General features: G+C 38.2%; 1 protein-coding gene across 2 annotated transcripts; it reads right to left on the reverse strand.

The window, feature by feature from the left end:
- Positions 1 to 1,452: 1,452 nt before the first annotated feature.
- On the reverse strand, positions 1,453 to 15,926 carry LOC112558216 (E3 ubiquitin-protein ligase MIB2-like). Of its 2 annotated transcripts, XM_025228537.1 has the most exons (18): positions 15,553 to 15,926; positions 14,193 to 14,397; positions 13,609 to 13,780; positions 13,125 to 13,231; positions 12,335 to 12,514; positions 11,511 to 11,659; positions 11,126 to 11,230; positions 10,586 to 10,687; positions 9,781 to 9,955; positions 9,374 to 9,465; positions 8,774 to 8,916; positions 7,971 to 8,127; positions 7,099 to 7,253; positions 6,513 to 6,639; positions 5,884 to 5,986; positions 5,241 to 5,326; positions 4,753 to 4,931; positions 1,456 to 4,532 (listed from the first exon to the last, which is right to left on the reverse strand). In XM_025228537.1, exons 2-18 carry the CDS (start codon positions 14,395 to 14,397, stop codon positions 4,337 to 4,339), a joined length of 2,433 nt encoding a protein of 810 aa, XP_025084322.1. In that variant the 5' UTR covers positions 15,553 to 15,926; the 3' UTR covers positions 1,456 to 4,336. The 2 variants fall into 2 exon arrangements, with proteins under 2 accessions (XP_025084323.1, XP_025084322.1); XM_025228538.1 differs by lacking the exons at positions 13,125 to 13,231; positions 15,553 to 15,926 and having other exon boundaries at positions 1,453 to 4,532; positions 14,193 to 14,340.
- Between the last annotated feature and the right edge of the window lie 295 nt (positions 15,927 to 16,221).

Consider the following 16,221-nt stretch of genomic DNA (forward strand, 5'->3'; position numbering starts at 1 on the left):
TGACATCGATGGGCGCAGGAAGCTATACATGAAGGTGGATTTTCTCGGAAATCCTTCTTTCGGATGTGTGCATGATTATTTATAAATGCTTTACAACCGTGTGTCTGTGCTAGAGATAGATAAGCGGAGTACAACATTAAGACGTCATCTGCATGACAACATGCTTACCAGTATCTATATCTATCTCTTCGGCATTTATTCAAATATATATATAGGTGCAGCCACACGAACCAGTAGTGAAGAAAAGGGTTATTAGGGTTAGAAAAGGGGAACTCGATTTTGCATGAGTAGCATGACTGTGCGCGAAATTCATGTTTCAATCTTACGTGAGAGACAATTAAGTCATGCACCCAGTAGGCCACCCGTCTCCTTCTTCTCTCACTCCCCTTCAGAGGTATAGTGTAATCCCTTGTTTATAAACCAAAAAAAAGTGTGCTTACGTATCCTCACTCTCTCTCTCTCTCACATACGCGCGTGCGCAGGCTTTTATTTGTGTGTGATGGTGATGGTGGTAGGGGTTGACATATATTGTGAATGTACCCAAACATCAAAATGTTTATGAACTAACAGTACTTCAGTTGTCGAGTCCGATGATGACAGGCAGAGGGAGGCAAAGAGAGGGAAAGTCAGAAAATCAGAAATTTCCGATATTATAGATAGCCTGCTTCAAATAAGTGGATGAGAATGGAACGCATATTGTGTAAATTCCTGAAGTTCTTAGTCAGCTGATAAACAAGTGACATTTCAGTAGCCGGATAGCATGCTCACGTTGACTAGACTTTATCATAGTCGGTCTGTCCTGCTGACTGAAGATCCAGTTTTGTCAATAGGTTTGATGTTTCCTGTCCCAAGGACCATATATAGTAAGCAACTAAAATAGTTCTTAAAAAATAAACATTGCACGTTAGGAATAATGATACGAGAAGTATCTATTTTAGAGATATCCTGATGACTTTTTTAACATTACTAAAATAATAACTCGATCTTGCCTTATCGACGGAACAGACTCTTTACAGTTCTAGTAACATTAACACCAAAAATGGGAGTAATTCTTCTGAGGTCAGTAATTTGAGTGAGTGTTTGGAAGGGGATAATGGTGGTGGTCGTGTGTGGGGGAGGGTAATGGTGATAGCTGTGTGGTGGTGGGGTAATGTGGGACCGTGTTGTTGAGTTAATGATGGTGTGTGGGGGTAATGGTGGTGTCTGTGGAGGGTAGTGCCTGTGTGTGGGTAGCGTGGTGGATGTGTGGAGAGTATAATTGTTGTGGTGTGTGTATGGTAATGAGGTGACTCTGTGTGTGTTAATGGTGATGGCTGTGTGGTGGAGGGGGTAATGGTGGTAACTGTGGAGTTAATGGTGGTGTGTGGGGGTAATGGTGGTGTCTGTGGGGGGTAGCGTGGTGGATGTGTGGAGAGTACTTGTTGTGGTGTGTGTGTATGGTAATGAGGTGACTGTGTGTGTGTTAATGGTGGTGGCTGAGTGAGGGGACTGGTTGTGTCCGGTGCGTGCGTGCGTGAAATGAGATATGAACTGGAGGGCGCATATCCTCTTCCTTCTCCGTTCATATCCATAACTGTCTTCAAGGAAGATGTCAACATCGACACAAAACTTCTTTATTCGGTCATCGCGCCGACTTCTTGTGGTCTGCTTTATTTTGTGTTGCTGCCATTAAACAGTTTTACGTGAAGACTTTTATGGGAAGTCCGTGCAGAGTCAATCCGACCTTTCACACACTGACGGAGAAGTCGTTTGTGTTTGATTGTCCCCGACTGTGTGTAAAAACATGTTTTGGTGCTCTCAGATAACAACAAAGGCTTGCTGTTCAACTTTGTTTACCGGTTTTGTAGACCGTGAAAAGCATTTCTCAGTAACGAGAGGCATGTTTCCCAAAAACAATCCGCCGAGTAATATCCTTCCGTAAAAATTAACAGACCAGACTTTTCAGAAAAGAACTGTAAAAGTAAACAAATCTCCAGAATACTTCTTATGTAATAAAGCGGCAAAGCATTATATAATCCTCTCAATGAAATGTTAAAGATATAAGATAATGTTTGAATATCCAGTTCCTTGTTTCCCCTTGCCTTAAATAAAAATAACTTCTATATTAATGACCATCAGTTACATAATCAGATTACTGATCAGATTACTCTGACATTTATTCTCATGCACTTTTGGAGGACAGACACCCTGCTCTCCCTGGGTCAGATTCAGCGATATCACATGCCTCCATGCAATCATGAAATAAAAACCTGTTATGAACTGAATCACAGCTTTCTCTTTTATTTTTGCGAAAGTCGTGGGATAAATATACCATCTTAATATTAGTCAACACTTAAAACTCTATAACGACCATCTTGATGCGAAAAACAGTCATATCCATGTCCATCAGTTGCACTAACAACATGAAAAATATATCACTAAGAGTAACAGGCAATTAAGCAGGTTACCAACAGGCCGGTGAGATAATCAAACGACAAGCATTATTCAGTAGATGCGCCTCAAGTGGAATGGTGTACGTGTGCCCTATCATGAGCGTGTTTAAAATTGATAATTTCTTGTGGTCGGCCACATCAGCCTCTGACTGCCGCGACCATTCAGCACCGGTGTCCCGTTGATGGCAGAGGAAACAACTGTTATTTTGATGGCCGAGTGTATACCGGTCTTTCAATCAACACCCGCACCTATGAAGTGGTGACTGCGATATATCACTAACTTCGCCCACAACTCTGGGTCGTGACCGTGTCCATCAATCAAGGCGGCCTGTCGTCCGTTTTACCCCCGATCGGCGATCACTCGATCGTCACCCACCTATTGTTTCAACTTGCTCCCACGCCGCCCGTCCATTGTTTCACTGGGTTGGCACCCAGCCAGCGACCATCCCCCCATTGCCAGCCTCCCCCCCCCACACACACTACTATATACATTTCACAACTTCAAAGACAGCTGGCACTGTGGTACTACATGTATGGGCTTGCTGGGTGTTTTAAAAACTCATTTATGTAAGTCTTATTACAAGATTCGAATGAGTGGATCCAGCTCGAGCTTCTTTGAGGAGATTCGAGATAAGGGAAACGACGGGATGGTGGTGGCATGAGAAGTGGGGAGAGAGAGGTAATTAGCTTCCATTCAGAACTACTTAATTGTCCTCAAGACCTTTTGTGAATATGGCATACAAAAAGTAGCCTTGTGACAAATTATTACATGATGTATCTGAGCAAAACTGTAACCCCTGGTCTGTATTACCTATCTGCTATCAAATGACCATTGGTACATTGGTATTGCAACTGCTAATCAGCAGTGATAATAATGACATAGAAAATGACAGAAAGTGGGAGGAGGTAAGCTTCAAGAAAAGTTAAGAAACGAGGATCATTTGATGCAAAAATACTGTGAACAACTGAGATATAAAGATAAAACAGTTCATTGAAAGTGCGCATACAGTCCACATAAAAGGTTTGTGCGTTAAATGAGAACTTTGTGATGAAAGTGTGTGTTAATATCATTAACAGGACATTAATTGTTGAAAGATCCTTTTTCTCACATCCTTATACTTCAAGTAGTAATAAAAAAAACAACTGCCTTTGAACAGATGTCTTACTGGTTGACATTAATACACTATATATCAGAGTCTGATGTTAATTGTTTCTCTCTCTTCTACATCATCAAAGTTTATTGTCTTTTAAAGCAGTCTTTAAGTATAAATGAAAACATCACTAGATATTCACTAAACATGCAGTTTGCTTGTCCTGAGAAATTTTCAATTATTATAGCATCTCTTCTTAAGATCCTCAAATTATCAGCTTGGATGATAAAGCTGAAACTTTGTGCTCATGTTCTTAAACTTATTTTGCATCTTTAACATCCTCCCAATCGGAAACAAAACCAATGAAACAAAAAAACCATAAAAAAAATTATTTAAAACACAAAAGATAGCTTCAATTTATTTTAGTGCTGGTATCTTGGAACAGTTGGATTTTAATTATTTCACTATTTTTGTAGCTTTAATGTTTCATGATCTGTTAAATCAGTATCTACTTCATACATCTTTCTTATTCATAACATCTCCAGCTCTGGCCTGATCTAGCTAGTTCTACATGGTAATGCTGGCGACTTCAAAATATCTGCAACCTAGCTTTTGCTTCAAAAGCGAGCATACTGGGATAGGGCTAATCTTATATCTGTTTTTTAATCTTGTATATGCACACAGAAAACAATGATGTAATGATTGTTGGATAATATACCATAGATATAAAATACCTCAAATTATTTTCTGTTGTCTTTCCCTCTATCTACCCCCTTCTTTGGATTCAACTTTTCTCACCTGTGTCAAACATTATTATGATGGGAAAACTACATTGCTGACATAAGTGCAAATTGTTGCAACAAGACCTGCAAACCACTCGATGACCACATGACCCCATGGCACAAATAAAATCTCTGGTTCATTTCCCAGACACCTGGCACATTTATCAGGTGCACTGCTGGCTTTTGTACAGCTTGGGACTTCAGGGAATTTACTTTCATGTTTTGAACTGCAGGTAGAAATAAAATTTATTTTATATTTAATGACTGATGAAGACAAAGGTCTGGACAAATTGCTAAAAGAAAATAAAAGTAGGCAGGGTGCGGATGGGGTGGTTGAAGACGGAAACCTTTTAAAATAATTATGCCCACAGCAAGAAGTCATTTTAAATTAACTCAAAGAGAAAGCAAAAACAAACAAACAAACAAAAAAGGTCATACAGTGTATACCTATCTCTAATTAATCTCTCCACAGTACTCTTGATCCTGTCATTTTTGCAGAGGTCAAGTGGTGTAGCACCATCATTATTTTGGATGGAGATGTCTGCACCATTTTGAAGCAGGAAGTGTGTTATCTGAACACACTGATCTTCTTTTTTCTTTGGAGACTGCCCAATCAGCGCCATAAGCTATCATAAGAGTAAAAACAATTTACTTTAGGTTTAATGGGCACAACACACAAAATATGAATACATGTACATGTAAGCAGCAAAAATGAAAAAACAAAAAGTCAAGATATATGTTGAGCAGGTCTAGGTCAGTTAACTACAAGAATTAGAAAACAAACTTTATGGCACATAAATAAAATAAGCAAATTTATTTTAACCTTTACATATAATCTTCTACTATCATAGTGCACTAAATGCAATAAATATTCTGAGACAAAATCAGGGTTTGGGAGTGCTTTAAGCTGCTGATTAGGACAAGTGGAGAATCACCATGAGCTCGTTTTCCTTTGGAGCTGCTAAAACAGCCAGGTGTAGAGGTGTATTGCCCTTGTCATCTTTGCTGTTTGTGCCTGCTCCTAGAAAAAAAAAAATAAGGAGTGTTCAGCAATGCAAATTATATCTACAAAGTGCTCAAACTCATTTGGACACCAGCATAAAAAAGCAAAGCCATGAACATCACAAACAACTTCATCAACATTATGCAACTGAAGTATTCAGGTTTGCCTAGTCCCATATGTCACTAACCTCATGATCGAGGTTCAGGTGGTGGTCAGACTTTAATTGCTACTGGGAAAGCTGGGCAGGAAAACAGTCTTATGTCCGTCGACAGACAGGTTTAATTAACATGGCCCCATCTTTAAAAGGACTGTAACCTTGACAAAAATCCTAATGTGTGTTGTTGACCTCTTTCTGATAATTTTTGTACCCATGCATGTATCACAAAAATGGTGGCAGAAGGTTTTACACAGATTTTACACAGCCAAATCTGAGTAAAACCTCCTGCTACTATTCTTGCACTGAGCTTTACCAAGTCATTGGGAAAAAAAGTTGCATAGTCGACCTCTACAACCCAAAAAGAGGCTAGAAGTTACAACCTATAAATTATGCACACATCGCATCCACAAATCTGTACCTTTCTTAATGAGCAGCCGGACACAGTCTAAATTACACTTCTGGCATGCCAGATGAAGTGATGTTTGGCTTTTGCTGTTCTTTCTGTCAACCTTGGCTCCACCCTTTGCAAGCAAACATAAAGAGATCATCGATGAAGTAGTTCACCAGTAACTGGTTACATTCCGGAAAGAGAATATTAAAGCCAGCCTTCAAAGAAGATACCAAATGAACAATCACCACCCACCCCAGTCCAGGAGAGTGAAATCATTGTGGTATAGGTTGCTGACTGACTAATCATGATCAATGATGCCAATGTTGTGAATAATCTCCAATTTCCTGGTTGCCCTTACAGATTTTAAAGAAAATGTTATAAACTGAATCTTGCTTTTAAGAGAACTTTTAAAATAAGAAATATATAAATCTGTTTAGTATAGAAACTATTAAGCTACACTACCTTATGTCATTGTCAACTTGTGTTCTACCCCTTTGTGCATGGGTGAACACTGGCGAAGGGCATCAGGACACAGTATCTATAACTACCACATGTAACTAAGATTAATAAAAGGCAAAATTTTCTTTTCTCTCATGACTGTCAAACTTAAGATGAAACTAACAGAGTTTTAACATTGTCACTGCTATTACACAAACCCCTTCTGTCAAGACTTTCATGACTTCATGATGATCTTCGGCAGCAGAAACATGAAGTGCTGTACAACCATCATCTCTTTGCGTGTCAACTATTGTTTTGTCCCGTTTCAACAGCAGTTCCACAATTCTAAAATAGACAAATATTTCATATATGCATTGAGCTGTTTTTGGCAGAAATATCACATGAAAATTGAAACTTTTTTCATCCAGTCAAAGGAAAGATATTATGTAAGCAGCTTAATTATGAACTAAAATATTGTGTCACAAGGTGCTAAATATTTTGCTAACAACAGCTGCTCAAACATTTGCAAGTTCACAACCAGAATCAACAAGGCTTTCATATTTAAGCCAATCTTGCTATTTTTAACCTGCACTTCAATGCTGTTCTTTTAGTTTCTGTAAGTTTTTCTTGCTCGAGAAGTTTTCTTGTCCCTTTTAACATCTTCTTGACCAGTGAAATGTTTTCTTACTTTCTTACAGGTGGTAATAAAGTAATGATAGCAGCATTGCTGACAACAGGCATAATTAATCTTGAATCCACATTTAATATCGATAAGCTGCATTTAAGATGATTTATCCAACTCACGCAGACTGTCCTTTGAATGCTGCATAATGAAGTGGAGCAAAGCCTTCCTTATTTTTACGATGTATGTCTAGCTGCGGCCAGGAAATTATTACCTCTGCTGCAGATATTTGACTATTAAAGATGGCACTATGAAGTGGTGTATCACCATTACTGTCCTGTTTAATAATCACAAAATTCAAAAGATACTGTTAAGCTCCATCTTCATCATTGCCATAAACCAAGGTATGCTGGCATATATATTTTGTTTGTTATCCGTCGTTCAAAACAAAATGTGCAAGATTCGTATATCTATATATAGATACCTATATAGCTAAGATATTCACCTTTGTTAATCTTTCCTTGCTTTTGTCTAACATTATCATTAAATCAAGACATCAAAGTATCTCCCATGTGATAGATAAGTTACAAGAAGAGATTCTACACAAGCAGGTATGAATGCCCATGCAAGCATGTACACACATACACACAGTGGGACTGGCAGCAAGTAAGGCCAGGGTAGGAGAAGGGCAAGGTCAGCGAGGTAGTGCACCCGCCTTGTTTTTAAGTGTCCCTGGCCACTGGCCATGAAGGGTGAGCACTCGATCTGGTCACAAGGGATGCAGGAGGTAGCTGGGAGGTCATGCTTCATGGAACACTTTTTCACGGGTGTGTTGCAGCCAAAGTTATGGTACTCAGGTCAATACTAATTATAACATATTTCCATGCCTGTACCTGTGACTTGCAACAATGAATAACAGTATCTGGACCCACCAGGTGTCATTCACTTCCATTATCTTTTTTTCATTTTGCCCTTGTGCTAGAAGATTCAGACTGAACAATAAAATTTCAGGGGAAAAAATTATTTGCTCTTTCTTTGTAAGTATCAAACCTACCTGAGAATTAAAATCTGCTCCTTTGCTTAACAAAAGATTCAGTATGGGAACACAACCTTTAGTGGCTGCCAAATGACTTGCAGTCTGACCAGTCTTGTTGGCTATGGTGACATCACACCCTTGCTTAATGAGAAATTCAGCAACTTCAGCATTGGACCTGACAGGCAATAACAATAGGAATGTTTAAATGAACAACGGAAAACCAAAGAGAGACAAAGAAGAAATGATGCAGTAGGAGACCAGACCAAACTGGTGCAATTTTCTTTTATTTTAAAGACAATTGTTTTATTGAGCTCAGCTAAACAGTATGTGGAAGTAAGAGGAACTTGAAATTATTTGTTCTTTTCGCAGTCCAGCTGCTCAATCACAAATGTGCAGTAAATTGCTAAAACACAGATGAATTGTGCATGGATGTGTGATGATGTGGGCATGTCTAGATGTAAGACTGCACATTTTTAAGTTTCCTAAAATGCAACACTTGCCTTTCTTATCGTGACTAGCACTTGCTGTCTTTATTTTTATAATTAAGCACATTTCCTGAGGATAACTGCCCACTGGGATTATTAAAGTTGGTCATTTGTACAAAAACTAAAAGGGTAGAGATGATTCTCAAAGTGAAGAGCAATCATCCATGATAAGTGCTACTGAACTTTCAAACATGACTCCTACTGTTAGTTTATCTCTGAATAAAATGTTATTTGCAGAACATAGATTTTAGCTTTGAAACTTATTTCTACTCTCCTGTGATGCAGAAATGGGGTTATAACAACAAACAGAAGCATCCTGGATGCATGTGGACCTACATGCTGAGATATAGAGGGATGTTACCATCACTGTTCTGCTCATTTATGTTCGCTCCTGCTGCTACCAATGCTTGTGCAATAGATAACAATCCACAGCTGGCTGCAAAATGTAGAGGTGTTTCTCCTTGTATCCGTGCTGTTGCCTTTAAGATAAAAAGCAATTCAATTTGGAAATCTTGCATAGCACTTTGTGATGTATACATGACATTAAATACACATTTTAATAACAAATTGTCCAGTAGTGGGCTATGGGCTCTCATTTTCACAATATGGTGGGTTGTTTTAGGCATTATCAAATGCATTTTGTTAATACTATTTCTTTCTCATATGTCATAAGCTAACAAAGAATACCATGGATGCAATTTATGCTCCAAACTGATGCTACAGACTTGGACAATCGCATGTATGCTATGCTGGACTAGTGCGTCTTATAAATAATCACTAAAATACTGTGTTGGGCCGGTGCTGCTTAAACTTAAACATTAATTGAATTCTCTAAGAAATAGCTAGAAGTAGCTGTATATGGCTTTCACTCATTCACCAAAAAGTAAAATTTTCACAAAGAATCCTTTTCTACCTGCTGGAAGATGAAGTACTTACAAGCTTTGGGTCCTTCTTCAGGATTTCTAGGGCAAACTTCTCATCATGGTTTGTAATGGCCATTAAAAGTACATGTAAACTGCTTCCACAGCCTGAAAAAGTATTCTTTTAAACAAATGCACTTTCCAAATATTATCCTCAAGAATCACATTTTAAGACACTTCAGAGAAACGATTACTGACTAGGTTCAAGTATATTCCAAGCATCTTATGGATATACTTATGGATATATCTTATGTCATCTTCTCAGATGACAGTGACGAAAGATACAATCAGCATGAATATCTTAAGGAGTGAAATTCTGAACTGGGGCAACAGAAAGACAACGGTGTGCAAAGAAAGTTAATCTCAATGAGCGTACAATGATGGAGGAAAAAAAACCCTAGCATACAGCACTTTTCTTCTTACCCAGTGAAATTCCACTGTTGTTATCCCCATGGGAGATGGTAATGCTGTCAATTTGTTCACCTGGTGCCAGAGTGCAGCATGCTGGGTTGTACACCCCCTGGCATTCCTTAAATGTAATAACCAAACCCTCGTCACCTTCAAGCACTTTGGTCACCTCACCAACTTTTCCAAGAGTCTGGAATACATATTAGAAGGACATTAGTAGTCATGTCAGAAAGGCATTTGCTATAATCCCAAAATGTCTTTGCCTTCTTATGTAGCATATAATCGTCTCTCTTCTTTCACAATTGTCATGCACATAAAGCTCCTAGGATCACACACCACTGCATAATGTTTGCCAAACACTAATTAACAGCTTTATGACTCCTTGAAATTAATGTATATATAGGTACAGATGGGTGGCCTTCACCAATATTATCATTAATCATAACTTAACCATTCACCACTAAATTCTAAATCATCCTTTTTTATTGATGTTGTTACACTGAGAAATGGAATTTTCCTCCATCTTTTTCATAATAAAATCAGTATTATATCACATGTTGGCTGGAACTTGAAGCTTGTCATCGACACATTTGAAAATAAGAATAAGATGATTCAAGAATTTATGGTTTAAAGTTTTATTAGGAAATACACACACATGCACTTATTTCTAGGTAGTATTCACAATTAATGCCTTGTCATCCCTAAGTAACTGCAAGACAATAATTTTGTAAGTGTTCTTTTATTGTGCTCTCAACAAAACTAACAAAATAGAGGTTAGTATAGAACAGTCAGCTATAGACAGCATCATCTCTACACTCACATTATGCATTACTGGATTGCAGTGACGACCATTCTGCAGCAGATGAAATTTCTCGAAATCATGAAGAATACGTACTCTGTCTCCAACAGATATTTTTGAAACCTGCAAACAGAGATCGAGGGAAAAGTGGTTTCTCAACCAGTGTCAGTCTTTTCTTCCCATCATCTCCGCCCTCCTACCCCCATCAACTCCATTGTTCAGTTTAGTTTTCTCCCTTTCAAGAATAAAAGAAAAAAAGATTATCTGAAAATTTACAAAAAGTTAGTGATTCGTGTCACTGGCAGGTAATTGCTGCTATTTAATTCTTCCAAAAATATCCACAACTGGCTAGAGGGAGAAATAAATTTTGTAGTTCATATTTTCATATACTTGAAAAAACATATTATGAAAGAAACAATGGATTGTAAGACAGTGGCTAATGTTCTTTATAGTAAATAAAATATAGTTTTAATTGTGACATCAAAATAAAGTTATAAAACCGGTATTAAAACATGAATGCTGCAGTATTGTCAATTTCCATTAGTAGAATCTAAGACTAACCTTCTTTAAAACTCTGGGGAAAAGTCTGTACTTCTTGCTGCCAAAGACAACGATAGCATCTCCATTTGGTGCAAAACCTTTAACTTTACCAGTCTTTCCAATATACTGTGGAAATGAAAAGAAAAAGAGAATATCTACATCATTAAACATGCTTTTTTGAAGTTCTGTGCTAGGAAGCACAATAAATTTCATGTATCCTATAAAGCAGATGAGAAATAGAAAAGCTGAAGGAAGATATTTAATTTCCCAGCATGATCATAAAACAATACAGTTATTGCCCACGAAGCACTTCATAACCTTCAATAAATCCTAAATTTCTTAATTTGCAGAATTTCGACATGAATTCTACTCTCAGTATAATGTAAAAGAAAGACTTCTATCCAACCTCTGACATGCCAACAACCCAGCCGCTTCGAGATTTCTGAAGCTGCTCCAGTTTTTCTCTTCCCACACAGATACAGACTGTGTCACCCTCTGCAATGTTGTCCACCTCACATTCCTCATCTTCCTTCAATCTGCAGTACTTTGTTAACTCTGCACACATGGGGCAGTCTAGCATATCTTCATGAATAAACTAACTGTGCTCTGTCAGAGTTTGTAAAAGAAGTTATACACAAATGATCTCAACTAAATTTTTTTTTTTTTTTACCTCAAGTAGATGTTTTTTCCCCTCCTTGTACTGGACTATTACTGCAGCTATACTATACATACAGTGACTATCTCTATGCAGGATAGTAAATCTACTCCAGTAGATTATTTATACTTTGTTGATTTTACTGCTTTCATGTTTATCATTCTGATGCATATAGCCTCTAAAAATGAACTTCAATCAAATGAACTGTTTTCTTTTTGTACATAACCAGCTTGCTCTTGTGTAACCATGTCTGAGAAGATCATTACAAAAGTTCAGAAAAAAGTGATGTTGCAAGTTTTCTTTTTTGCATAATTGCTGCATGGTGCATGGATCGAGTAGCTTCATAGCCTAGCAGCTAATGCACTTCATAAAAATGGCTCACTGTGTGTAGGAAACACCCCCCCACACACACACACACTTTCCAGCCACAGGCCCAAGTAATCTTTGATAAGCAGACAACCACCAGCTATAGAGCATTGCCAAGAAAAGTAATGACTTAATTAATTTCAAGAAATTGTAAACATTTCAGACATTCTCAGACTGATCCTTGACAAAATAAATAGTTCAAAACACACTGAAAAAGGGAAGATGTTGAAGATAGCATTCCATCCCAGGTGCTTCCTCTTCATACTGCAAGTCTACTTTGCCTTTGTAGCCCAATCGATAGACATTTCGAGAGCCATTTTCCCACTCCACCTGGATTAGGCTCCTTGTAGTTAAGACTTCCATGACTTGCCCAGTGTTGCCTTTGCCACCTGAGCATATATCAAAATATATTTCAAACAGACTAATAAGGAAATCTTAGCACACCTGTCTTAACATAAGTATCATCAAAAGAGAAAGGCTGTTAGAATGTTACTAGGAACTTGCACAGGTCATTTATCTGATCATGCAGGGAAAGAAAAATGCTTATAGATTCAGACTTTTTTGTGTGTGAGGTTAAAACAAGGTGAAAGTCATCCCCTAAGTTTTGGGTCACTGGGGAGTGAAGAGTAAGTTACCCACATGACACATGGGTCAAATGGGAGTAGTATGCTGCATCACACAGGTGTTAAACTGACCACTATATATGCGTTAGAGTTTGGATGCTGTTGCTCTAACCATTTGGCTATCTGCCTCCTCAGAGTATACAGTGCATGGAAGAATATGTCTGTGCATGTGCAACAAGATTCACATACTTTATCTGTGAAACAAGTGACAGAGACGTTGAGCTTAAAAGTTACTGCTGTCAGAGTTATAGAAAGTAGAAGACTAAGAACAGAACAGTGACATTACTCTCTTTAGTTAAAGTTAAACTTCAGTTCTTTAATATCGCATTTAAAAAAATTAAAACATTTTTCAGTTCTTTGCAATCTTCTTACACACCATCTTGGTCTCCCCACTCCCAATGGGTCCCTCGCACCACTGAGGCACCAGGGAAGATTCCCAACACCTTTATCTTCATGCTCTTTAAGCGTTGCTCTACTTTCTTGCTGCAAAAATCACCTCTTTCAATAGCTAATGCTTTGAAAATTCAAAAAGAACCGTAGTGTTGTATGACATTGTTTAGCTTTCATTTATTTTTCCTTGGTATTAATCTATCATTTGCTAATTTCTTAGGAGGCTAGATTAATCCACAAAAGGGCTACACAATATCCTCTAACATTTTCCTTTTACAAATAGTCATTAACTGAATTAATTACTTTATGAAAATATGCATTGTTAGCAATTCCCCTAAGAAATGCATTCCAAGGATAAATAAAGGATTTTTACTCAATGGCTAAGCTTATGAAGTACAGAAAATCCCAGGTGCAGATAGGCAAAAATCATAAGAATGATCAAATAATTGTCCTTGTGATTTGACACTCACTGGGGTGAGTCAGGTGTTTCAATTCTCCAGAAGTGATGGCTGCAGTTGTGGCAGTCTTTGAAGTAGCACAATGAGCAGAGATCAATATTATCACACTCTGCACATTTCCATCGTATGCCTTGTATTCCTGATTCTTTACATTCTTGACAAATGGTATGAAGATGTCTAATGCCTGCAACCATGTCTCTACTTGAATACATGAATACACTATACATACAAAGATCTGTCTGTCTCTCTAAGTATACCTCAAAAGATAAGCCACCACTATGACCACTGATTATAATCTAGTGTTTTAATTGGGGCCACCATTGGTAATCAGGTTTTACAGGATTTCATGCAATCAGGCCACTCAGTCAACTGATTTATGGTATTAATAGCATGAATCATTTTTAATGTAAATCTCTGCTTTCATTTTACTACATGGTAGACGAACAAACACTTGATATATATAGTTCATTACTGAATAGTAAGACTTATATACTGCATTTCCCTACACAGAGGTAGAGTGGACACGCTTTACATGATTTAAGTGGCAGTAGGTATAGTGATTCTTACAACTATTGAAAACCATAAACTATACTCACCCACTGTGCCATTATCCAGGACTCGGAGGTCGTGGGTTCCTTTCTTCAATCCCCCGCGGCACGTGCTGACCTGTCCCCCATCCCACACGACCTTGACACTGTCATCACCGACCTGTCCCGTAACCGTTCCAACGTGACCTTCACCTCCATCTTCATCACCCAAATTCCAGTCAGGACCACGCACCACACGCACCCCTGCCTCCATCTTCCAGTTTTCGTGTGACAAGGTAAAAAATGGATGATGATGAGAGTGTGAGGTCCCTTAGAATCTTTAGTTGCTACTTTGCAAACATTTATCAAGACCAATCAAATAAATAAAAGAACAATAAGCAGTCAACAATAAAGCGCCAGGTTGTTGACAATGTTGCTCCCCCACCGCCAAGACCTGCAAGAACGGTTATGGATCAAAATCAATCACATGTAAGAAGAATCTATAAATAAACAATAGCTGAACTACAGGTTCAGATTTCTTTTTGGAAAAATCGTGCATGGGCTGGGCCTTTTTCAGAAATGCTGTTTGTACGCATGCTAAGATACTGTTGACATTTGTATACTAATCAGGTCATTCTATCTCTCACGTGCGTGATTCCTAACGAGGGGTGTCGATCACCTCTACGAATAAGCTTACTGGGACAAATAGTATTTGTGTTGCTGACACCGACTTTAACTATTCCATGATTAAATCGCCCTCCAGGTAACCTTACCATTATTTCTGGACACATTCGATCAGCATGCCAATAGCGGTTTTGACAGCAGGACATTACCCTTAAGTAATACTTCATTCTGAAATCTTCATGCGCGTTTCCGAGAACCGTTTAAGACATTAATCTCTGTGTTAGTAATTTTCAGCTTTTCCACACACACAATTCCCAATTACCACGGACAGGTGGGAGGTCCGGTGGTGGAACGACTGGCTTCAGTGAGGGTTGGTTGTGTAAATCGTGAATCGCATGAAGTGACAAACTTCCTGATAGTAAATTATACAAATTTCGAGATCACAACAATACAAGTGTTTGTCTGTTTCTATACACTCACGCCACACATGTTAAATATTCAACAGAATAATTAATCCTCATCAAAATAAAGTGGCAGATAAAAAACAATTATTTACAGTCGGAAGAATTCGATGTAGAAGCCCACCCAGCCAAAACCAGGTACAATTAGTGACTAAAATAAAAACGGATTGATTTCTTTCTGATTTATTGGCGTCATTATGCATTATTAAAGAGTATGTAATAGAGTAAATTTATCATGGACCAGGGGAAAGGCTGGAATCAAAGATTAACACGAATTGCTTTTTCTGAAAACCAGAGCGAAATTATGATACATAAATAATACCTGTATATATATATTCCAGTACCTTGCGAAATGGATCCGAGATGTCAGAATTTTAACCAATCTGTCCCAGTGATTAGTCAGATGTTTCGGTACCAGTGGAATTTTTGGAAAACACGACTTTCTTCAAAGCTGGAACTTGTGACGATGAGTACTTTGCTCTCTGTAGCAGTCGAGTATCTGCAAGTTCGAATTCACTGTCTACTTGTGTTTTCGTTGTTTACAATGAAGTTCGATTTTCTAGGTACAAAACTATTTTTAGAAAATTCTTCTGCATGTTGTTGTAGCAATCTGTCCAAGATGTAGCCTTGTGCTTACCGTCTAGAACGTCGACGATCATGTGAATGAAAATGCGTGTAAGGCTAGCTTTTTCAAATGAGTAGATCGTCCGTGCCAAACGAATTTGAATTGTGAGTAGAAGAGTGCTGAGGGTCGAGTAATGTTGTCAGCAACTGTACTATTTATGTATGTTAAGCAATACATCAGGCTCGCGGTGCAACGAAGCGAGGCAGGTATGGTGATCGGGTATATGGTAAGCACCTCGATGAGTAGACTGATCGTTATCGATACTGTACCCCGAAGAAATGTATTTTTCAATTGATGGGGTATAACTGAGGACAGCAAGAGCTTCTGCTGCTGCTGCTGCTGATGATGATGATGATAATCTAACGTTTCTTACGTTGTTAGACTTATC

Source organism: Pomacea canaliculata, linkage group LG2, assembly GCF_003073045.1.
Source record: "Pomacea canaliculata isolate SZHN2017 linkage group LG2, ASM307304v1, whole genome shotgun sequence".
Classification (NCBI taxonomy): Eukaryota; Metazoa; Mollusca; class Gastropoda; order Architaenioglossa; family Ampullariidae; genus Pomacea; species Pomacea canaliculata.

Excerpts from the sequence above, each read along its gene's own strand:
- LOC112558216 (XM_025228537.1), bottom strand. The coding sequence starts at position 14,397 with ATGGAGGCAGGGGTGCGTGTGGTGCGTGGTCCTGACTGGAATTTGGGT. Across the intron at positions 13,232-13,608 it reads GAAACACCTGACTCACCCCA|CAAGAAAGTAGAGCAACGCT; the intron begins GTGAGTGTCAAA and ends TGATTTTTGCAG. Across the intron at positions 7,254-7,970 it reads GAGCAGATTTTAATTCTCAG|GACAGTAATGGTGATACACC; the intron begins GTAGGTTTGATA and ends ATTATTAAACAG.